The sequence below is a fragment of the Notolepis coatsorum genome, assembly GCF_963971535.1.
Source record: "Notolepis coatsorum genome assembly, chromosome: 19".
Lineage (NCBI taxonomy): Eukaryota > Metazoa > Chordata > Actinopteri > Aulopiformes > Paralepididae > Notolepis > Notolepis coatsorum.
This window is the reverse complement of record NC_140183.1, coordinates 75,106,450-75,131,199: the sequence shown is the minus strand read 5'-3', so window position 1 is coordinate 75,131,199 and position 24,750 is coordinate 75,106,450. Positions and strand designations below refer to the sequence as shown.

At 40.9% G+C, this 24,750-nt stretch overlaps 1 protein-coding gene across 2 annotated transcripts in view; it reads left to right on the top strand.

Annotated features, from left to right (window-relative positions):
- The window catches only part of jazf1b (JAZF zinc finger 1b), a 107,007-nt gene extending 82,662 nt beyond the window's left edge, over nucleotides 1-24,345 (top strand). For both annotated transcript variants that reach the window (XM_084335699.1, XM_084335698.1), the window contains 2 exons: nucleotides 3,773-3,942; nucleotides 22,051-24,345. In XM_084335699.1, the coding sequence (XP_084191825.1) occupies nucleotides 3,773-3,942; nucleotides 22,051-22,227 (347 nt within the window). In that variant the 3' untranslated portion in view covers nucleotides 22,228-24,345. The remainder of the gene's footprint in view (nucleotides 1-3,772; nucleotides 3,943-22,050) is intronic.
- Nucleotides 24,346-24,750: the final 405 nt, after the last annotated feature.

The window sequence follows — 24,750 nt, the reverse complement described above, 5'->3', positions numbered from 1 at the left end:
TACTTTGACAATAAATAAAAGAATAATTTGTTCTTACTTGCTTGCCTGGGTAAATAAAGGTTAAATAAATGTAAAAATAAATAAATAAATAACGTATTTTTTTTAAACCGATACCGATATTTTCCGATATCAAATTTGTATGCCAATATCGGCCGATAATATCGGTAGGCTGATAATATCGGACATCCCTAATTACAGACCAATATTTGTGATTATACACATGGTATTAAATACTGGAAGAGTCGTTCACTGCCTGTCTATCTGTCTGTCTGCTAGGGATGGGGACCGAATTCAGTACTTTTAAGGGTACCGGCCGAAACACGTCGGTACTACCGTGTATCGATTCACGCGAGATCCAACGGTGGCAATTTTCGGTATTGCAAAGAAAAGAAAAACGCTATGAATCACCGCAACGCCATTTATTTCTCTGGATTATCTATCACAAAACTGAATTTTATTGTCATATATTGGAGCGCAGTTATTGTGTCTAGTACGTTCTGTGAACGTTTAGCAACAATCAGAGTTTTTTTATTTTTTTTTTATTATAATTAATAATAATAATAATTCATTTAATTTATATAGCGCTTCTCAATAACCCGAAGTCGCTGACAGTAGTCGGGAGCAGGGGTACAAACAAAGAGACGAAAGCAAAGAAACAAAACAAAACAACAAAGAAACAAAAACAAAGGAACATGAGACCATGGGGGGAACGGGGGAGACAGCCTGATGGCACAAAAAAAAAAAAAAAAGACTCGAGACATATCGATCAGGTTGGAGGGGAGGGGGGGGTTTAGGGGTGGGGGGGGTTGAAGGCAAGGGAGAACAGGTGGGTTTTGAGGCGAGCTTTGAAGGTGGAGAGTGTAGGGGAGTCTCTGATGGACTGGGGGAGGGAGTTCCAGAGTCGGGGTGCAGTGCGAGAGAAGGCCCGATCTCCGAAGTTTTTAAGCTTGGATGTCGGGACAGTGAGGGAGGCAGTGGAGGAGGACCGGAGGGAACGGGTTTGGCGGTAGGGGAGAAGGAGATCAGTCAGGTAGGGGGGGGCCAGGCTGTGGAGGGCTTTGAAGGTGAGGAGTAGTGTTTTAAAGTTAATGCGGTGTTTGATCGGGAGCCAGTGGAGGGAGTGGAGGACAGGAGTGATGTGTTCGCGGGACCGGGTGTTAGTGAGGAGGCGGGCGGCTGAATTTTGGACCATTTGCAGTTTATGGAGGGAGCGGGAGGTGATACCAGTGAGGAGGGAGTTGCAGTAGTCCAGGCGGGAGGAGATGAAGGCGTGAATGAGGGATTCAGCAGCGGGGGGGGAGAGGCAGTGACGGATTTTTGCGATGTTGCGGAGGTGAAAGTAGGATGTTTTCACGATGGAGCGGACGTGGGGGTCAAATGAGAGGGTGGGGTCAAGGAGGACACCAAGGTTGCGGACTAGGGGGGAGGGGGTGATGGTGGAGTCGTTGATGGTGAGTGTGATGGGTCCGGATCTGGTGAGGGTGGTTTTGGTGCCAATGATGAGGAGTTCAGTCTTGTCACTGTTGAGTTTGAGGAAGTTGTGGGTCATCCAAGTTTGGAGTTCGGTGATGCATGATTCGATGTGACTGAGGGGTGGGCTGTGGGGGGATTGTGTACTGATGTATATTTGGGTGTCGTCAGCGTAACAGTGGAAGTTGAGGTGGTATTTGCGAATGATGTGACCAAGGGGGAGAATGTAGCAGATGAAGAGCAGGGGGCCGAGGACTGAGCCTTGGGGGACCCCCTGTGTGACTGGGGAGGGGGGGGAGGTGTGGCCGGAGAGGGAGATGAATTGGTGTCTGTCAGTGAGGTAGGAGGAGAACCAGTCAAGTGCTGTGCCCTCAACACCCAGTTGGTGCAGCCTTTGGAGGAGGATGGAGTGACACACTGTGTCAAAGGCTGCACTGAGATCGAGTAGGATCAGGATGTTGAGGGCACCGGAGTCAGCGGAGATGAGGAGGTCATTGATGACCTTTACCAGTGCAGTTTCGGTGCTGTGAGCGGGACGGAAGCCAGACTGAAGGGGTTCATATAGGGTGTTGGACTGGAGATGGGAGTGGAGTTGGGAGGCAGCAATACGTTCCAGTGTTTTTGAGAAAAAAGGAAGATTGGATATGGGGCGGTAGTTGGAGAGGCTGGATGGGTCGAGAGTGGGTTTTTTGAGGACAGGGGTGACAGCGGCGAGTTTGTAGGGGGAGGGGACGTGGCCTAGGGATAGTGACTGGTTGAAAAGGGCGGTGAGGTGGGGGATGAGAGCAGGGAGGCAGGCTTTGGTGAGAGTAGTGGGTAGGGGGTCAAGGGAGCAGGTAGTGGTCTTGGAGGTAGTCATGAGGTCCATGATGAAGGAGGAGTCAACTGGGGCGAAGGCAGTAAAAGGGGTGGGAGGGATGGAGTCAGGTGGGGGAAAAATGTTGGTGGGGGGGGCGAGGGTGGGGGAATTGGCGATGCGGGCAGTCAGTGAGCTGTTGATTAAAGATACTTTATTATTGAAGAAGAGGAGAAACGAGTTGCAGAGGTCAGGGGAGGAGAGTGAGTTATTGTCCGGGGGTTGTAAGAGTTTCTTGACAGTGGAGAAGAGGGTCCGGGGGTTGCGGTTGCTGCTGTTGATGATGGTGGAGTAGTGGGCAGATTTGGCAGCTTGGAGTGCATCACGGTAGGAGGAGACGTGCTGTTTGTGGAGGTCGGCGTGGATGGTGAGGCGGGTTTTTTTATAGAGGCGTTCTAGTTGACGGCCTTTCTTCCCCTCCTTTTTCCCGATTTTCTCCCATCCCACCCTTCCTGGTTGTTGTGTACTTTCCCCTACTGTTGGTCCGGGAGACCGGAGACTGTCACATGCTTTCCTCCGACGCATGTGCAGCCTGGGGCAGGCCAACCTGGCTGCGCAGGTTCTCACCGGGGAGAGTGTAGCGTGTGGGAGGCCACACTATCTCTCCTCAGATCCAACCCTCGCTGAGCAGGCGCCCCGACCGAACTGTAGGGGTCGCTGTCCACAACGCCCAGGACCCACCCTTCAGCTTTCCCACCCTCTGATACGGCCAATTGTATCAGTGTGAGGGGCCAGCCAAGCTGATAGCAACGCCGGGAGCTGGATTCGAACAGGCGAATCCTAGTGTCTCCCGGTGTTGGTGACGAACGTAATCTCCGTGCGCCACCTGCCCCCCCCCCGCAACAATCAGAGTTGAAAAACCGATCCAAAATGGCAGAGCAATGTCCATAATTAACTTTATTATTTACAGATTTCATTGACGGTTCTTGTGATACTAAATCCAGATTGAACTCTACCATTGGAAAGAGTAGATTTGGCCCGATCTATAGATATGCAACATGGCTATAATACGATTTCTTTTACAACTGAGGTAGGTAGATAAAAAAAATGTAGACTGGCGGCTAAGTGGCGCTCGCCACTAACTCAGGAGATGCTGGGTTCGAGCCCAGCTCTCTGCATTGCTTCCGGCTTGGCTGGTCGTTCATACTAATACAATTGGCAGTATTAGGGGGTGGGAAAGCCGGTGGGTGGGGATCGGACGTTGTGGACAGCGACTCCTACAGGTCGGTTGGTGTGCCTGTACAGCAGAATCAGGAAGTATCGGGGGCAGCGTGAGCCTCCCGCGCGTTACTCCTCGCCACTGAGAGATCGCGCTGTGCAGGTGAAAAGATGTGACGGCTGCCTCCTCGTGTACCGGAGGCTTCGTCCACAGGTACCGGTATCGGTTCAAATGTGAAAGGTACCCATCCCTACTGTCTGTCTGTCTCTCTGTCTGTCCTTTCTCAGGCAGTGAATGTGATGAGGAGGAGGTGGACTATGAGGACTCGGACAGCGATGAGTCTTGGACGACAGAGAGTGCCATCAGCTCGGAGTCCATCCTCAGTTCCATGTGTATGAACGGAGGAGACGAGAAGCCTTTCGCCTGTCCCGTCCCAGGCTGCAAAAAGAGATACAAGGTAGGTCTCCACTCGAGTCAAGTTTATTCGTATACCAGAGCCGAAACCCCGCCCTCTTTTCTTGATCCTCCAATCACAACTGTCGCTTTCCTCTGACAAACAAAGTTTGGGAAGCAGCGGTTGTGATTGGAGGATCAAGAGAGGAGGGCGGAGTTTGAGATAATGTATGTCAATGATGTTGCCCACCTCTACAAACGAGGTATGAGAGCTAGAAAATTATTGGAACTTTAACCCTTTCACTTTCACACTATAGAAGGTTAACCGTCTATAGTGTGGTAGTGAAAGGTTAATCAGCTCTAATCTTCCCCCTCTTCAAGGGCGGCTGTAGCTCTGACCCCAACTGCTACCGGCCCATTTCCATCTTGCCATGCTTGGCTAAAGTTCTTGAGAAGCTGGTCCTTAAACAACTGGATAATTTCCTCAACACAAATCATATTCTGTCCGATCTTCAATCTGGGTTCCGTTCTGGCCAGGCTTAAGGTCCTTGACGACATCATCACTGACCTGGACAACAGGCAGGTCTGCGTTGCCAGCTGTATAGACTTAGCCAAGGCATTCGATTCAGTTGACCATAAGACCCTTCTGGGTAGGCTCTCCAGCATTGGTTTATCCCCCACCTGCTGCAACTGGTTTGCCAGCTACCTTACTAACCGGATCCAACAGGTCAAGACAGAGAATATCCTGTCTGAGCCACTTGCCATCACTAAAGGGGTGCCTCAGGGCTCAATCTTGGGTCCTACCCTGTTCTCCATTTATATTAATGAAGTGGCGAAGGCTGCAGGCAGCTCTCGGATCCACCTTTATGCTGATGACACCATTCTGTATGCTTCTGGCCCTTCTCTCCATTCCGCGGCCTCCACTCTTCAAGACAGTCTCACTTCCATCGAGCAGTCCTTTCAAAACCGTCGGCTTAACACTAAAAAGACCAAATGCATCTTATTCGATCGCAAAAAGAAAACCCCCAGAAAACCCCTCAGGAATTGGAATAATCTTTTTGGAGAACATCTGATCTGAGGTAAGGAATCTATTTGACCAGTCTTAGGATAATCAGAACTTTTTTCACAGAGATATCAACGTGTGCCCTATGCGTATGTGTGTGTGCGATCAGGAAATAAGAGATTTGATTTTTCAGCCCACTTATATAGCGTGCATAAGTACACATATACTATCGATAATCTAGCGTTTATTTGAAAACAATTCATAAATAGGCCAAAAAATATTCTGTATTCCAGAATATTCCAGTAAAGGGCGATTATCGCAGAATATTTATATTTTCCTGAAACTTAAAAAAAACTAGCGTTTTTCAAAATGGTATAAAACGGAAATGAACCGATTAAAAAAAAACAATCCGTTTCGACAATGTTGACTGCAAACAAGTCATTGATAAGCGACGGCCAGATTAGACACATAGCCATAGTTTATAAGACATAAGACATAGTTGATGCGTTTGCAAATATGAGAGCTCTATCATTGAAGTGGACGCTGGCATACGGAGCCCTTTAGCGCCCTGCATGGCTGGCACTGAAAGTGTTAAGTCTTTAGTCTAAAGTGAAAGCCAGACTGGCATTTCTCTTCCATAATAAAGCTTCCTTCACACTTTCTGCAAAACTCACCCTTGTAAAGATGACTGTCTTGCCCATCCTGGACTATGGTGATGTCATTTATAAAATGGCTTCAAAGATGGCTCTACACAAACTTCACCATTCTGCCATCCGATTTGCCACCAATGCACCCTTTAATACACATCCCTGTGACCTTTACAAACTGGTTGACTTGACTGGCCCTCCCTCCACACCCGCCAACTCCAACATTGGTTCCACTCCATTTACAAGACAATCCTGGGCAAGACCCCACCTTATCTTTCCTCCCTGCTCCACCTTTCTCATAGCACTTACGGATCAAGCGAACTCCTCAAATTAAACATCCCAAGATCCAAGACCACCTTCAGCCGAAACTCCTTTCACTTTGCAGCAGCTTATGACTGGAACGCTTTTCAAGACACCCTTAAATGTACAGCTTTTACTTCACTGACTGCCTTCAAGAAAATACTCAACACGCTCTGTTTGCTTATAGGCAGAACAGATCAACTGAAGATGCTATAGCCATTGTGCTTCATACCGCCCTAGAACATCTAGAGAAGAAAAACACCTACGTAAGAATGCTCTTTGTCGACTATAGCTCTGCCTTCAACACTATACTCCCCCGTAAACTCATCAGCAAACTCCAAACCCTGGGCCGGTGTAATACACTGTGTAACTGGGTGCTGGACTTCCTCACAAACCGCACACAAGCCGTCAGGCTGGGCAACTACACCTCGTCCACCCTGTCTCTCAGCACCGGCGCCCCGCAGGGTTGCGTACTCAGCCCACTACTGTACACCCTGCTCACACATGACTGTTCCCCCTCCTACTCCTCCAATTACATCATCAAGTTCGCAGACGATACCACAGTTGTGGGTCTCATAACAAACAACAATGAGTCTGCCTACAGGAGGGAGGTGGAGGACCTTACAGCCTGGTGTGACAATAACAACCTGGCGCTCAATATAAAGAAAACAAGAGAGATCATAGTGGATTTTAGAAGATCAAGGCCTGACCACTCCCCTCTGCTCATCAACAACGAGGTAGTGGAGAGGGTCACTGAGTTCAAGTTCCTGGGTCTCAGTGTGAGTGAGACCCTGTCTTGGAGCACCAACACCGCCTCAGTGATCGGGAAAGCCCAGCAACGCCTATACTATCTAAGGAAGCTGAAGCAGGCTGGCCTGCCACGAAATCTCCATGTCAACTTTGACCATTGTGCGGTAGAGTGTGCTGACCTACGGTGTGTCTGTGTGGTTCTCCAGCTGCACAAAGGCAGAGCAAGAGGCTCTACAGAGGGTGGTGAAGGCGGCAGGCAGGATCGTCGGGACTCCTCTACCAAACATCACCTCCGTCTTCACCTCCCGCTGCCTCCACCGCTCCAAATGTATCATCAAGGACCAGTCTCACCCAGCACATCACCTCTTTCAGCTCCTTCCCTCAGGAAGGAGATACCGGTCCATACATGCCAAGAGTACAAGATTTAAGAACAGCTTTTCCCCCCAAGCAGTCAGACTGTTAAATACTCATTGACTGTCCCCTCACGTGCACCATGCACTTACCACTGCACTTGATAATCTCTGATTACCACCCATTATGCACTTTATTATTTAAAATATTCTGTTATGTACAGTGTTATATGTGTTATGTGTTCATGTATGTATATATGTACTACGGTCTGTGGGAGCTCCCCTGAAATTTCGTTGCATACTGTGCAATGACAATTAAAAGTCTATTCTATTCTAGATCCCTCCTGCTCTTGCTGATACCCCAGTTTCACACTTGCATACACCTAGACACACAAGCACTCATTCATACTCGCACCTAGACACACGCATCTGTTTGCATGCACATGCACGCACACACACACACACACATGCACACGCACACATTCACATACTTTCACCCCCCCTTAATCCTCCCCTGTTTATTTCTTTTGTACATAGGTTGTGCATGTGTTTGTTTGTTATTTGCTTATGTGTATGATTTTAATTCAATTTAATTTAATAATGTTTTAATTTTGTTATTGGTGTGTATGTAATGTATATATGTATATTTGTACTCCTGTTGGGGCCTCTTGGACCAGATCGACATTGTAAATATGAAACCTGTTCTTAATGTTTTATCTGGCTAAATAAAGGTTAAATAAATAAAATAAAATAACAGTCTGCCGTGTGGTAGTGAAAGGTTAACCTTCTGTAGTGTTGTAGTGAAAGGGTTAACCTTCTATAGTGCGGTAGTGAAAGGGTTAACCGTCTATAGTGATAGTGAAAGCGTTAACCCTTTGCTGTGTGGTAGTGAAAGGTTAACCTTCTGTAGTGTGGTAGTGAAAGTGTTAACCTTCTTTAGCGTGGTAGTGAAAGGGTTAACCGTCTATAGTGATAGTGAAAGCGTTAACCCTTTGCAGTGTGGTAGTGAAAGGGTTAAAGGTATAATTAGTAGAATGGTCCTTAAAAAAACAATGTATAGACTCATACAAACAGACTCTCCCTCAGTCATCACTTATGAGCCACTAGAGGTGTGTGGTGGTGTCTGTATCTGCAGAGACCCTTCACCCTGCCTGGGGTTTCTTATTCTGCTGAGCTCGGGGTGTTTCTGGGCATCGTCAACCTTTGGGCAATGTGTTTATTATATCCACTCCAGGGTTTCTGCTAGAAGAAATTGGTGCTGGGGTCCATGTGTCCGGGACAAATGAGAGAAATTCTGGTCAATTATTATCTGTGTTTATTGAGCTTATTGCAATAACGTTATACCCGACGCTTAACACTTTGTGTGCCAGCAGGGGGCGCCAGAAATAGCGCTTGAGTGCCAGCGCTGTAGTCAATGGAAGGGCGATCACATTTGCAAATGCATAAACTATATATCTATAAATTATGTGTCTAATACGCCCGTCGCTTATCAATGACTTGTTTGCAGTCAACATTGTCGAAACGGATTGTTTTTTTAATCGGTTCATTTCCGTTTGATACCATTTTGAAAAACGCTCGTTTTTTTAAACTTCCAGAAAAAATAAAATAAATAAAGATTATTCCAATTCCTGATCGCCATTCCAAATATTGATCGCGTTTATTGATCCAACGCTGGGTACTGGTAACACATATTCCACGCTGTTCTGAGGGTGGGCAATGACTGGGATCGTCTCCGGTTACATGCCTGATAAGTAAAATGTGGATTAAGGACTCTTTTTTTCCCATCCATTTAATTCAGTCCAATCCAATGGGTGCAATAACATCCGGAGAGACGATAGGGGGCGGTATTTTCCCTGTTCGAGCTCAGACAGATCCCCACTGGTAACGTGAGGCTAGATTGATGAAAAATGTATGGAAATCGATAATAAAAAAATAACGATTAAATAACGAGATTTCTCGTTCTTGGCACTCAACGCATGGCATGAACTAAAAGTGTTAATACTTAAAAGGTCAAAAAGGTCACGGTTGCCATTTGTAATAATAATTAACGTTAATTAACGGTAGGAACATCTTAACACTTTGAGTGCCACGCCTCCGGTGCCCCGGAACCCTGTTGCGTGCCACCACCCACTTCAATGACAGAGCTCTCATATTTGCGAACGCATAAACTATATTTTAAATTATGGCTATGTGTCTAATATGGCCGTCGCTTATCAATGACTTGTTTGCAGTCAACATTGTCGAAACGGATTGTTTTTTTAATCGGTTCATTTCCGTTTGATACCATTTTGAAAAACGCTAGTTTTTTTTAAAGTTCCAGAAAAAAAATGTATTCTGTGATAAACGCCCTTTACTGGAATACACTGGAATACACAAAACACGTTGTCATTTTTCGGCCTATTTATGAATCGTTTTCAAATAAACGCTAGATTATTGATAGTATGTGTACTTATGCACGCTATAGAAGCGGGCTGAAAAATCTATTATCTTATTTCCTGATCACAGACACACACATAGATGAAAATAGCTCTGATTATGCCAAGCAGGGTTTCCGTTAGAAAAAATTGTTGCCGGCCTCAGTGTCCGGTAGATTTCAATCTACCGGTCAAATGAGAGAAATTCCGGTCAGAGTTTATTGAGCTTAAAAACAATTGATAGGCAAAAGAATGACAACAAAACAAAAGAATGACATCATCAAGGCATGTAGATTTATAATATTTTTACTTAAAACTAGGCTACTTTTGCGTATAAAGTCATTATATTCCAAATAAAATAAGTCCCGAGACTCGTGCTGCTGCCGACTTTAAATCAAATAGGTGTCTGTGGGCAGTCGCCCGACATTAATAAACAACAGTCTGTTATAATCACATTTTTATGAGCCAACGAATTCCGTTATATTGGACATTTGTATTAATTATATCAAGCGAAGAACTGAGAAATTTGACAGAGAGAGACGGCAACATTATCGTGGGTTTGCGTGACGACTCTCTCTCTCCACCTCCCAATGACTTATTTGCGAGAGTATGTCGATGCAGAGCAGCAGATTCAGCTGTTATTGGCTCTTTTCTGGGGACCGCACAGCAGCGCCCCCCACCCAACATTGAATTGAAAATGGCTGAATTGGAGTACTGCTGGAGTACTGCATTGTGCTGCTGCTGCTCCGGCTCTGCAGCTTCACAAAAGTTCGCACACCCAGCACTAAGCTCTCGCTGACAACGTCGTTGTCATTATTAGAAGCAACGATGAAACAAATGTAATGATTGTTTCGTTCATCGCATAGGCTATTTAATTTTAGCCTATTTTAATACAATTAAAAGAATCAAATTGTGCTTAGACTCAGGGAATTATTTTCACCGGACATTAAGACCGGAGAGATTAAATATGTCGGACTTCAACAGATTTTGCCGGTCAAATACCGGTAATTACCGGCTAACGGAAACGCTGATGCCAAGACTGGTAAAATAGATTCCTTACCTCAGATCAGATGTTCTCCAAAATGATTATTCCAATTCCTGATCGCCATTCCAAATATCGATCGCGTTTATTGATCCAACGCTGGGTACTGGAAACACACATTCTCTGCTGTTCTGGTGGTGGGCGATTACTTGGATCGTCTCCGGTTACTTGTCTGACAAGTCAAATGTGGAAGCAGGACTTTTTTTCCTCCATGCGTTTCATTCAATCCAATCCAAAGGGGTGCAGTACCATCCGGACAGACGATAGGGGGCGGTATTTTCCCTGTTCGAGACAGATCCCCACTGGTAACATGAGGCTAGATTGATGAAAAATGAATGGAAATCGCTAATAAAAAAAATAATGATTAAAAACAAGATCTCTCGTCGGCTGGCACTCAACGGTTGGCATGAACTAACGAGATTTCCCGTCGTTGGCACTGAAAGTGTTAACAGGCCAGAGCACTGATGGAAGTACCACCAAAACCTGCACGAACTACAATGTAAGACGTATATCATGCCAGTTAGGCTACCTTGTGTATACTGCAACTTGTGTATACTGTTTAATTTACTCCTACTCATAGTTTATATTCAGATAAAAGCTAATTGTATTGCCTATATTTACTGTAACGTATAATATAATCGATAGGGCATACAGACCCTCATCTGCACCTTTGCTTACACCAGTGGTTCTCAACTGGTCTAGCCTCGGGACCCAACATTTTCCTTAGTCATTAAGTCGGGACCCACATTTTTTAACCAGATTTATTTAAAAAAAATTGTTGCAGTAATACACAATCTTTCATGCACTGTTAAAAACATGAAATAAACACAAAAGTGCAACAAACGTGCAACTAGGGCTAAACACCCAATGAAATAAAATAATAATAAATAATATATGCTTCTTAGCAGATTTCTTAGCTTAACATAACATACCTAAGTTTGGGGGAACTAATGGGATAACTGGGGTTGCAACAAAAGTGCAACTAGGGCTAAAAACCCAATGAAATAAAATAATAATAAATAATATGCTTCTTAGCAGACTTCTTAGCTTAACATAACAGACCTAAGTTTGGAGGAACTAATGGGATAACTGGGGTTGCAACAAAAGTGCAACTAGGGCTAAAAACCCAATGAAATAAAATAATAATAATAATAATAATAATAATAATAATAATAATAATAATAATAATAATAATAATAATAATAATAATAATAATAAATATATCCTTCTTAGCAGACTTCTTAGCTTAACATCCCAGGGAACTAATGGGATAACTGGGGATGTTGTTTGCTCCTGACAAGAGTCTCAAAAGTCTGGTGTGATGGTAGACAAAGCAACTCTGAGGTCATGCTCAATGTCCAATCTGTTCCTCTGCTTTGTCTTCAGCTGGACCAGAGCTGAGAAGCCACTTTCACAAAGATAGATAGTAAAAAAGAAAAAAATTATATATATATATATATAAAAAAATGTTTTTTTACACACATCCGCGACCCACTCAACATGGGCCCGCGACCCACTTTTGGGTCGCGACCCACCAGTTGAGAAACACTGGCTTACACTACTATATTCAGACCTCATTTTATTGCCTATATTTATGTCTTTCTACTATTACCCTGCCCATACTGTACCTGTACCTCCCCTCCCCCATGCTGCTATGATGCCCGAATTTCCCCAAGGGGATCAATAAAGGAATATCATACCTTATATTATATTAAGTAACACACTTTGACTTTGCCCCATGAAACCCAGTGGAACCCTGTTCAGACACAAGTGAAGCGGCACAGAGGATGCCCTGCTGTTGAGAATGGAACAGAGGGTGTTAGCTGAGCGTTACGGCATGTCAACATAAATGTATACTGCATGCAGCGAGTCCACTTCAATGATTTCCAGTTTTACGGCATTTTCCACTCACATCTGGGATGTGTGGTCGGGCGAAATTATGTGCAGCTTGAGAAAATTGCCCCACTGACGTGAATGACAGGGTTATGGGCAATGACGTAGCATTAGGCAGTAGGCAGCGTTAGAAATAGAGCGAGAACGAGCAGGGCTTCTGTTAGAAAAAATATCTGTGCCGGGGTCCACATGTACTGAAGATCTCAATGTCCCGGACAAATGGGAGAAATCCCCAATAGTATCTCAAATCAAATCAAATGTATTTGTAAGGCCCGACAACACACGTTAATGTCCCCACGGGCCGGACACGTCTTCTTTAAACAAGTCAAGAAGAAACATCACAATAAATCAAGAACAAAACAAAAACACATTGTGTTTGTTGAGTTTAAAAACAATTGATAGGCTATATAAGGAATGTCATCATGAAGGCATGTAGATTTATAATGTTTATTATTGAAAAGTAGGCTATTTTAGCTTATATTGCGGAAAAAAAAAGTCACTTGCATAGTGCGTCCCCGGAGTCAGAGTGTAGGACTAGCTTAGCCATAATGTTGTTGACGGAAGACTCCGACTGTTGCCTGTGTTGTTGAGTCGAGTTAAATAAATGGAGAGACCCTCCGAAGATGTATATCAGTTTCAGTCTTGCTCGCTGTCCTGTCCAGTTCAGCACAGCGGACAGCGCCTTGGCTCAGCTGAATCAAGACAGGCCACCTTGGGCAGTTTGGCCCACTCGGGAATAATTTTTCATTATTACTGGAGAGATTTAAAATATGTCGGACTTCAAACGATTTTCCCGGTAAAAAAACCTTGAATTACCGGATAACGGAAACCCTGAGAATGAGGTACATTAAATATAAAAGCATAATAAGCTGCATTTCTGAAGTGTCACAGAATAGAGAAGTAGCATGAGATAGTTACACTGAATATAGAGAAGTAACATGAGGTAGTTACACTGAATAGAGAAATAGTATGAGGTAGTTACACTGAATAGAGAAATAGTATGAGGTAGTTACACTGAATATAGAGAAGTAGCATGAGGTAGTTACACTGAATATAGAGAAGTAGCATGAGGTAGTTACACTGAATATAGAGAAGTAGTATGAGGTAGTTACACTGAATAGAGAAGTAGCATGAGGTAGTTACACTGAATAGAGAAGTAGTATGAGGTAGTTACACTGAATAGAGAAATAGTATGAGGTAGTTACACTGAATATAGAGAAGTAGCATGAGGTAGTTACACTGAATATAGAGAAGTAGTATGAGGTAGTTACACTGAATAGAGAAGTAGTATGAGGTAGTTACACTGAATAGAGAAGTAGCATGAGGTAGTTACACTGAATATAGAGAAGTAGCATGAGGTAGTTACACTGAATATAGAGAAGTAGCATGAGGTAGTTACACTGAATATAGAGAAGTAGTATGAGGTAGTTACACTGAATAGAGAAGTAGCATGAGGTAGTTACACTGAATAGAGAAGTAGTATGAGGTAGTTACACTGAATAGAGAAGTAGTATGAGGTAGTTACACTGAATAGAGAAGTAGCATGAGGTAGTTACACTGAATAGAGAAGTAGCATGAGGTAGTTACACTGAATAGAGAAGTAGTATGAGGTAGTTACACTGAATATAGAGAAGTAGTATGAGGTAGTTACACTGAAGATAGAGAAGTAGCATGAGGTAGTTACACTGAATATAGAGAAGTAGTATGAGGTAGTTACACTGAATATAGAGAAGTAGCATGAGGTAGTTACACTGAATAGAGAAGTAGTATGAGGTAGTTACACTGAATATAGAGTAGTATGAGGTAGTTACACTGAATATAGAGAAGTAGTATGAGGTAGTTACACTGAATATAGAGAAGTAGTATGAGGTAGTTACACTGAATATAGAGAAGTAGCATGAGGTAGTTACACTGAATATAGAGAAGTAGTATGAGGTAGTTACACTGAATATAGAGAAGTAGTGTGAGGTAGCTACGCTGAATAGAGAAGTAGTATGAGGTAGTTACACTGAATATAGAGAAGTAGTATGAGGTAGTTACACTGAATATAGAGAAGTAGTATGAGGTAGTTACACTGAATATAGAGAAGTAGTATGAGGTAGTTACACTGAATATAGAGTAGTATGAGGTAGTTACACTGAATATAGAGAAGTAGTATGAGGTAGTTACACTGAAGATAGAGAAGTAGTATGAGGTAGTTACACTGAAGATAGAGAAGTAGCATGATGTAGTTACACTGAATATAGAGAAGTAGTATGAGGTAGTTACACTGAATATAGAGAAGTAGTATGAGGTAGTTACACTGAATATAGAGAAGTAGCATGAGGTAGTTACACTGAATATAGAGAAGTAGTATGAGGTAGCTACGCTGAATAGAGAAGTAGTATGAGGTAGTTACACTGAATATAGAGAAGTAGTATGAGGTAGTTACACTGAATATAGAGTAGCATGAGGTAGTTACACTGAATATAGAGAAGTAGCATGAGGTAGTTACACTGAATAGAGAAGTAGTATGAGGTAGTTACACTGAATATAGAGTAGTATGAGGTAGTTACACTGAATATAGAGAAGTAGTATGAGGTAGTTACACTGAAGATAGAGAAGTAGTATGAGGTAGTTACACTGAAGATAGAGAAGTAGTATGAGGTAGTTACACTGAATATAGAGTAGTATGAGGTAGTTACACTGAATATAGAGAAGTAGCATGAGGTAGTTACACTGAATAGAGAAGTAGTATGAGGTAGTTACACTGAATATAGAGTAGTATGAGGTAGTTACACTGAATATAGAGAAGTAGTATGAGGTAGTTACACTGAAGATAGAGAAGTAGTATGAGGTAGTTACACTGAAGATAGAGAAGTAGCATGAGGTAGTTACACTGAATATAGAGTAGTATGAGGTAGTTACACTGAATATAGAGAAGTAGTATGAGGTAGTTACACTGAATATAGAGTAGTATGAGGTAGTTACACTGAATATAGAGAAGTAGTATGAGGTAGTTACACTGAAGATAGAGAAGTAGTATGAGGTAGTTACACTGAAGATAGAGAAGTAGCATGAGGTAGTTACACTGAATATAGAGAAGTAGCATGAGGTAGTTACACTGAATATAGAGAAGTAGCATGAGGTAGTTACACTGAATATAGAGAAGTAGTATGAGGTAGTTACACTGAATATAGAGAAGTAGCATGAGGTAGTTACACTGCATATAGAGAAGTAGTATGAGGTAGTTACACTGAATATAGAGAAGTAGCATGAGGTAGTTACACTGAATATAGAGAAGTAGTATGAGGTAGTTACACTGAATATAGAGAAGTAGTATGAGGTAGCTACGCTGAATAGAGAAGTAGCATGAGGTAGTTACACTGAATAGAGAAGTAGTATGAGGTAGTTACACTGAATATAGAGTAGTATGAGGTAGTTACACTGAAGATAGAGAAGTAGTATGAGGTAGTTACACTGAATATAGAGAAGTAGTATGAGGTAGTTACACTGAATATAGAGAAGTAGCATGAGGTAGTTACACTGAATATAGAGAAGTAGCATGAGGTAGTTACACTGAATATAGAGAAGTAGTATGAGGTAGTTACACTGAATATAGAGAAGTAGTATGAGGTAGTTACACTGAATATAGAAGTAGTATGAGGTAGTTACACTGAATAGAGAAGTAGTATGAGGTAGCTATGCTGAATAGAGAAGTAGCATGAGGTAGTTACACTGAATAGAGAAGTAGTATGAGGTAGTTACACTGAATATAGAGTAGTATGAGGTAGTTACACTGAATATAGAGAAGTAGCATGAGGTAGTTACACTGAATAGAGAAGTAGTATGAGGTAGTTACACTGAATATAGAGTAGTATGAGGTAGTTACACTGAATATAGAGAAGTAGTATGAGGTAGTTACACTGAAGATAGAGAAGTAGTATGAGGTAGTTACACTGAATATAGAGAAGTAGCATGAGGTAGTTACACTGAATATAGAGAAGTAGCATGAGGTAGTTACACTGAATAGAGAGAAGTAGTATGAGGTAGTTACACTGAATAGAGAGAAGTAGTATGAGGTAGTTACACTGAATATAGAGTAGTATGAGGTAGTTACACTGAATATAGAAGTAGTATGAGGTAGTTACACTGAATATAGAGAAGTAGCATGAAGTAGTTACACTGAATAGAGAAGTAGTATGAGGTAGTTACACTGAATATAGAGAAGTAGTATGAGGTAGTTACACTGAATATAGAGTAGTATGAGGTAGTTACACTGAATATAGAGAAGTAGCATGAGGTAGTTACACTGAATAGAGAAGTAGTATGAGGTAGTTACACTGAATATAGAGAAGTAGCATGAGGTAGTTACACTGAATAGAGAAGTAGCATGAGGTAGTTACACTGAATATAGAGAAGTAGTATGAGGTAGTTACACTGAATATAGAGAAGTAGCATGAGGTAGTTACACTGAATATAGAGAAGTAGTATGAGGTAGTTACACTGAATATAGAGAAGTAGTATGAGGTAGTTACACTGAATAGAGAAGTAGTATGAGGTAGCTACACTGAATATAGAAGTAGCATGAGGTAGTTACACTGAATATAGAGAAGTAGTATGAGGTAGTTACACTGAATAGAGAGAAGTAGCATGAGGTAGTTACACTGAATATAGAGAAGTAGTATGAGGTAGTTACACTGAATATAGAGAAGTAGCATGAGGTAGTTACACTGAATATAGAGTAGCATGAGGTAGTTACACTGAATAGAGAGAAGTAGCATGAGGTAGTTACACTGAATATAGAGAAGTAGTATGAGGTAGTTACACTGAATATAGAGAAGTAGTATGAGGTAGTTACACTGAATATAGAGAAGTAGCATGAGGTAGTTACACTGAATATAGAGAAGTAGCATGAGGTAGTTACACTGAATATAGAGTAGTATGAGGTAGTTACACTGAATATAGAGAAGTAGCATGAGGTAGTTACACTGAATATAGAGAAGTAGTATGAGGTAGTTACACTGAATATAGAGTAGCATGAGGTAGTTACACTGAATATAGAGAAGTAGTATGAGGTAGTTACACTGAATATAGAGTAGTATGAGGTAGTTACACTGAATATAGAGTAGTATGAGGTAGTTACACTGAATATAGAGAAGTAGTATGAGGTAGTTACACTGAATATAGAGAAGTAGTATGAGGTAGTTACACTGAATATAGAGAAGTATGAGGTAGTTACACTGAATATAGAGTAGTATGAGGTAGTTACACTGAATATAGAGTAGTATGAGGTAGTTACACTGAATATAGAGTAGTATGAGGTAGTTACACTGAATATAGAGAAGTAGCATGAGGTAGTTACACTGAATATAGAGTAGCATGAGGTAGTTACACTGAATATAGAGTAGTATGAGGTAGTTACACTGAATATAGAGTAGTATGAGGTAGTTACACTGAATATAGAGAAGTAGCATGAGGTAGTTACACTGAATATAGAGAAGTAGCATGAGGTAGTTACACTGAATATAGAGAAGTAGTATGAGGTAGTTACACTGAATATAGAGAAGTAGTATGAGGTAGTTACACTGAATATAGAGAAGTATGAGGTAGTTACACTGAATATAGAGTAGTATGAGGTAGTTACACTGAATATAGAGTAGTATGAGGTAGTTACACTGAATATAGAGTAGTATGAGGTAGTTACACTGAATATAGAGAAGTAGCATGAGGTAGTTACACTGAATATAGAGTAGTATGAGGTAGTTACACTGAATATAGAGTAGTATGAGGTAGTTACACTGAATATAGAGAAGTAGTATGAGGTAGTTACACTGAATATAGAGAAGTAGTATGAGGTAGTTACACTGAATATAGAGTAGTATGAGGTAGTTACACTGAATATAGAGAAGTAGTATGAGGTAGTTACACTGAATATAGAGAAGTAGCATGAGGTAGTTACACTGAATATAGAGAAGTAGTATGAGGTAGTTACACTGAATATAGAGAAGTAGTATGAGGTAGTTACACTGAATATATAGTATGAGGTAGTTACACTGAATATAGAGTAGTATGAGGTAGTTACACTGAATATAGAGAAGTAGCATGAGGTAGTTACACTGAATATAGAGAAGTAGTATGAGGTAGTTACACTGAATATAGAGTAGTATGAGGTAGTTACACTGAATATAGAGAAGTAGTATGAGGTAGTTACACTGAATATAGAGAAGTAGTATGAGGTAGTTACACTGAATATAGAGTAGTATGAGGTAGTTACACTGAATATAGAGTAGTATGAGGTAGTTACACTGAATATAGAGTAGTATGAGGTAGTTACACTGAATATAGAGTAGTATGAGGTAGTTACACTGAATATAGAGAAGTAGTATGAGGTAGTTACACTGAATATAGAGAAGTAGCATGAGGTAGTTACACTGAATATAGAGTAGTAGTATGAGGTAGTTACACTGAATATAGAGAAGTAGCATGAGGTAGTTACACTGAATATAGAGAAGTAGTATGAGGTAGTTACACTGAATATAGAGAAGTAGTATGAGGTAGTTACACTGAATATAGAGTAGTATGAGGTAGTTACACTGAATATAGAGAAGTAGCATGAGGTAGTTACACTGAATATAGAGTAGTATGAGGTAGTTACACTGAATATAGAGTAGCATGAGGTAGTTACACTGAATATAGAGTAGTATGAGGTAGTTACACTGAATATAGAGAAGTAGTATGAGGTAGTTACACTGAATATAGAGAAGTAGCATGAGGTAGTTACACTGAATATAGAGTAGTATGAGGTAGTTACACTGAATATAGAGAAGTAGTATGAGGTAGTTACACTGAATATAGAGAAGTAGTATGAGGTAGTTACACTGAATATAGAGAAGTAGTATGAGGTAGTTACACTGAATATAGAGAAGTAGCATGAGGTAGTTACACTGAATATAGAGTAGCATGAGGTAGTTACACTGAATATAGAGAAGTAGTATGAGGTAGTTACACTGAATATAGAGAAGTAGCATGAGGTAGTTACACTGAATATAGAGAAGTAGTATGAGGTAGTTACACTGAATATAGAGAAGTAGCATGAGGTAGTTACACTGAATATAGAGAAGTAGTATGAGGTAGTTACACTGAATATAGAGAAGTAGCATGAGGTAGTTACACTGAATATAGAGAAGTAGTATGAGGTAGTTACACTGAATATAGAGTAGCATGAGGTAGTTACACTGAATATAGAGAAGTAGCATGAGGTAGTTACACTGAATATAGAGAAGTAGCATGAGGTAGTTACACTGAATATAGAGAAGTATGAGGTAGTTACACTGAATATAGAGAAGTAGTATGAGGTAGTTACACTGAATATAGAGAAGTAGTATGAGGTAGTTACACTGAATATAGAGAAGTAGTATGAGGTAGTTACACTGAATATAGAGAAGTAGTATGAGGTAGTTACACTGAATATAGAGAAGTAGTATGAGGTAGTTACACTGAATATAGAGAAGTATCATGAGGTAGTTACACTGAATATAGAGAAGTAGTATGAGGTAGTTACACTGAATATAGAGTAGTATGAGGTAGTTACACTGAATATAGAGAAGTAGTATGAGGTAGTTACACTGAATATAGAGAAGTATGAGGTAGTTACACTGAATATAGAGAAGTAGCATGAGGTAGTTACACTGAATAGAGAGAAGTAGTATGAGGTAGTTACACTGAATATAGAGAAGTAGTATGAGGTAGTTACACTGAATAGAGAAGTAGTATGAGGTAGCTACACTGAATATATAAGTAGTATGAGGTAGTTACACTGAATATAGAGAAGTAGCATGAGGTAGCTACACTGAATATAGAGAAGTAGTATGAGGTAGTTACACTGAATATAGAGAAGTAGCATGAGGTAGTTACACTGAATAGAGAAGTAGTATGAGGTAGTTACACTGAATATAGAGAAGTAGTATGAGGTAGTTACACTGAATATAGAGAAGTAGTATGAGGTAGTTACACTGAATATAGAGAAGTAGTATGAGGTAGTTACACTGAATATAGAGAAGTAGTATGAGGTAGTTACACTGAATATAGAGAAGTAGTATGAGGTAGTTACACTGAATATAGAGAAGTAGTATGAGGTAGTTACACTGAATATAGAGAAGTAGTATGAGGTAGTTACACTGAATATAGAGAAGTAGTATGAGGTAGTTACACTGAATAGAGTAGTAGTATGAGGTAGTTACACTGAATATAGAGAAGTAGCATGAGGTAGTTACACTGAATATAGAGAAGTAGTATGAGGTAGTTACACTGAATATAGAGAAGTAGTATGAGGTAGTTACACTGAATATAGAGAAGTAGCATGAGGTAGTTACACTGAATATAGAGAAGTAGTATGAGGTAGTTACACTGAATATAGAGAAGTAGTATGAGGTAGTTACACTGAATATAGAGAAGTAGCATGAGGTAGCTACACTGAATATAGAGAAGTAGTATGAGGTAGTTACACTGAATATAGAGAAGTAGTATGAGGTAGTTACACTGAATATAGAGAAGTAGTATGAGGTAGTTACACTGAATATAGAGTAGTATGAGGTAGTTACACTGAATATAGAGAAGTAGTATGAGGTAGTTACACTGAATATAGAGAAGTAGCATGAGGTAGCTACACTGAATATAGAGAAGTAGTATGAGGTAGTTACACTGAATATAGAGAAGTAGTATGAGGTAGTTACACTGAATATAGAGAAGTAGTATGAGGTAGTTACACTGAATATAGAGTAGTATGAGGTAGTTACACTGAATATAGAGAAGTAGTATGAGGTAGCTACACTGAATATAGAGAAGTAGTATGAGGTAGCTACACTGAATATAGAGAAGTAGTATGAGGTAGTTACACTGAATATAGAGAAGTAGTATGAGGTAGTTACACTGAATATAGAGAAGTAGTATGAGGTAGTTACACTGAATATAGAGAAGTAGTATGAGGTAGTTACACTGAATATAGAGAAGTAGTATGAGGTAGCTACACTGAATATAGAGAAGTAGTATGAGGTAGTTACACTGAATATAGAGAAGTAGCATGAGGTAGTTACACTGAATAGAGAAGTAGTATGAGGTAGTTACACTGAATAGAGAAGTAGTATGAGGTAGTTACACTGAATAGAGAAGTAGCATGAGGTAGTTACACTGAATATAGAGAAGTAGCATGAGGTAGTTACACTGAATATAGAGAAGTAGTATGAGGTAGTTACACTGAATATAGAGAAGTAGTATGAGGTAGTTACACTGAATATAGAGAAGTAGTATGAGGTAGTTACACTGAATATAGAGAAGTAGCATGAGGTAGTTACACTGAATATAGAGAAGTAGCATGAGGTAGTTACACTGAATAGAGAAGTAGCATGAGGTAGTTACACTGAATAGAGAAGTAGCATGAGGTAGTTACACTGAATATAGAGAAGTAGTATGAGGTAGTTACACTGAATATAGAGAAGTAGCATGAGGTAGTTACACTGAATATAGAGAAGTAGCATGAGGTAGTTACACTGAATAGAGAAGTAGCATGAGGTAGTTACACTGAATATAGAGTATCATGAGGTAGTTACACTGAATAGAGAAGTAGCATGAGGTAGTTACACTGAATATAGAAAAGTAGCATGAGGTAGTTACACTGAATAGAGAAGTAGTTCTATTGGACATTGGTACCAATCCGTGAGTTTGACAGATAATGTAGGTCTATGCATTGCCATTCTAACTCTTTCCTGCACTCATTCCCTGTGCTTTTCTTGCAGAATGTGAATGGGATCAAGTACCACGCTAAGAACGGCCACCGGACCCAGATCAGAGTGCGCAAACCCTTCAAGTGCAGATGTGGGAAGAGCTACAAGACGTCTCAGGGCCTCCGACACCACACCATCAACTTCCACCCCCCTGTCTCTGCGGACATCATCCGCAAAATGCAGCAGTAGAGTTGGGACACTGTGTCAGCAGTAGAGTTGGGACACTGTGTCAGCAGTAGACTTCGGACACTGCGTCAGCCAAACTCCCCTCTAGCCACTTACCAACCACCATCACCAGCAGTGGCTGTTTGTCATTCCACCCCCTACCCCACACACCTACCCTCACATCCCTCTCTTTCCACTAACTACTCTACCCTGCCAACACTAGTCCTCGATTGCATGCTTTAAATGTATTATTTTACTTTTTTTTTTTCATTATTATATTTTCATTTGGAATGTCGCATCTTTGTATAGTTCACGGTTTTGTACTTTTGCACATTTAAGCTATCATTTATCTTTTTGATTTATTATCGTTTTCTTTTTTAGTTTAGTTTTTTTTAACACATGGTGCTTATTAAATGTTGAGGGCATGTAGTTATAGAATGCCCGCCAGTAAAGTGGAGGCGGTGGAAGCCTAGGATTTAGGACGTCCTGTTGCGTAGGAAGAGTGAGGAAATATCTGCGGTCGAATACGGAGTTGCTTCACAGAGAGCAAGACGTCGACGCTCCACCTCCCGTCGTTCCGACTCAGCAGAGTCCTATACGCCGAATAGCGAAAGGCAAAAAAAAAGAAAAGAAATCTGAATGTTTGTAATATAAAAAAATCAGTTATTCAGCCTGATAGTGAAATGATGTGTGTGTATATATATATATACGGTATAACACATTATGTATGAATACATTAACGTGCATATAATCAGGTGTTGGGACTTTGTTACCGTTCTCTTCGTGTCCCTGAAGTGCAAGATCCGCCTCACTGGACCGTTTTTCTTTTCTCCTCTCGTCAGGCTAGCAAAACTTTTTTTGAGTTTGCACCAAAAGATGATCTCAGGTGATGGTTGACAAGCATTTCAGCGCCACAGTCCTGCCCAAGTGTTCTGATGGTATTCAGTCAGCTGTTTCCGCTGGTTCCCCGCGGAATCTCGGAACTCTCTGACATTATTCCTGATAATCCAGAGCCCTTTTCCTTGGGAAATAAGCAGTTCCCCTTTCGCCATATTGCGTTGAGGGATTTAAAGCACTTTGTTGAATCCAGTTGCCAACGAATTTAGAGTTGTTTTTTTGCCAATAATCTGTTATCCTTCTCGATTGCTCCAAGGAAGGATTTACACCAGACCTCTAGTATTTCCTGTTTGTTGTGTGAGATTACATATCTGGTTGCCTTGAATTGTAAAGCTCAGCATTCCATTCCAGTACAGCTATTTCGATAGCTTTCGTTTTGACAATGAAACGGCCTAAAGTAGACATTCTATAGACAGCTGAGTCCAGATTGTAAGACGTTTCTCCTCCTGTTTCTGTCTGTCCCCGTCTGGCTGGGTGGATGGAAAGGGCCCCAGGGCCTCCTAGACTGAGGAGATTCATAGTTGGCGGAGTGTGCCTGTGTATGTCGTTAGATTTAGTTTACTAAACAAACGGTACATTTAATAGTCCATTTAGTCGACCCATAGACCGTTTAATTAACCTGTAAAATCAGGTTTCCTACATTATTGTCCTTCTGTACATAAATGCAATTATGCAGAAGGACCTCTTTAAATCTAGTGTTTATTAAAGACCAAAGCCGATTTGTGAATATTGTGATACCAGAGATGTGATTATCATTTTCCTAGGAATAACTTGTTAAGCATGAAAAGAAAAATCGTAATCGCCTTTAAAAAATATATATATAGTTTGTCGGCTCAGACCCTAACGACCATTTAGCCGACTGATCACCCAATAGGGGACACTGGACAGCCCTGCTGACCTCTTACTGACCAGACTTACATCCCCATATACCTCCTGTTAAGACTGTGCCGAGTGAATCACAGTTATGGCTCCTGCTTAGTGCCAATCAGAACAGCTCCCCCACATGACACACAACCTGCAGGGTCATAAGATATCACCAGGGTCCAGATAGAGGGTCATGTCTTGAAGGTAACCTCGTTTTGTTGATTTTTCACCTTGAAAGTTGTTTATACATCCTTAAACTTAACCTCACTGGAGACATCGCATCCCACCTTAACATAAAGTGGAGATTAATACAATTGTCAGTCATTTTTCAAAGTTTTAACGCATTTCAAGTTCAACCAAATCCGGATACCTTCTAGCCATGACTCACGAAATGGGGGTGGGGGGGGGGGGGGTTATCAACAATCGCTCATTAAAACAAACATCTTCACTGCATGGATGTGTGTTGTTACAGAACTACAGTTCATAGATGAGAATTACGACAGTATTTTACTGCCAGTAAAGAGGGAAGTATTTGATATATTGTGTACAGTGAATGTATTGTTATGTGTTAAGTGCATTAAATTATATTTTCATATGTTTCTGGAAAAAAAATGAAAAAGTAAAAAAAAGAAAAAGTATAAACGTGTATAAGGTAAAGCAACACCAGAGGTTGTTTTGGAAACAGACGGTGGTGTACTGTATTTCTTCGAAAATAAAGCTGCTTCATGTAAACTTTATTACATTAAAGAAAAATAGAATGCCGTGCCTCAGTATTTCTGTGATACA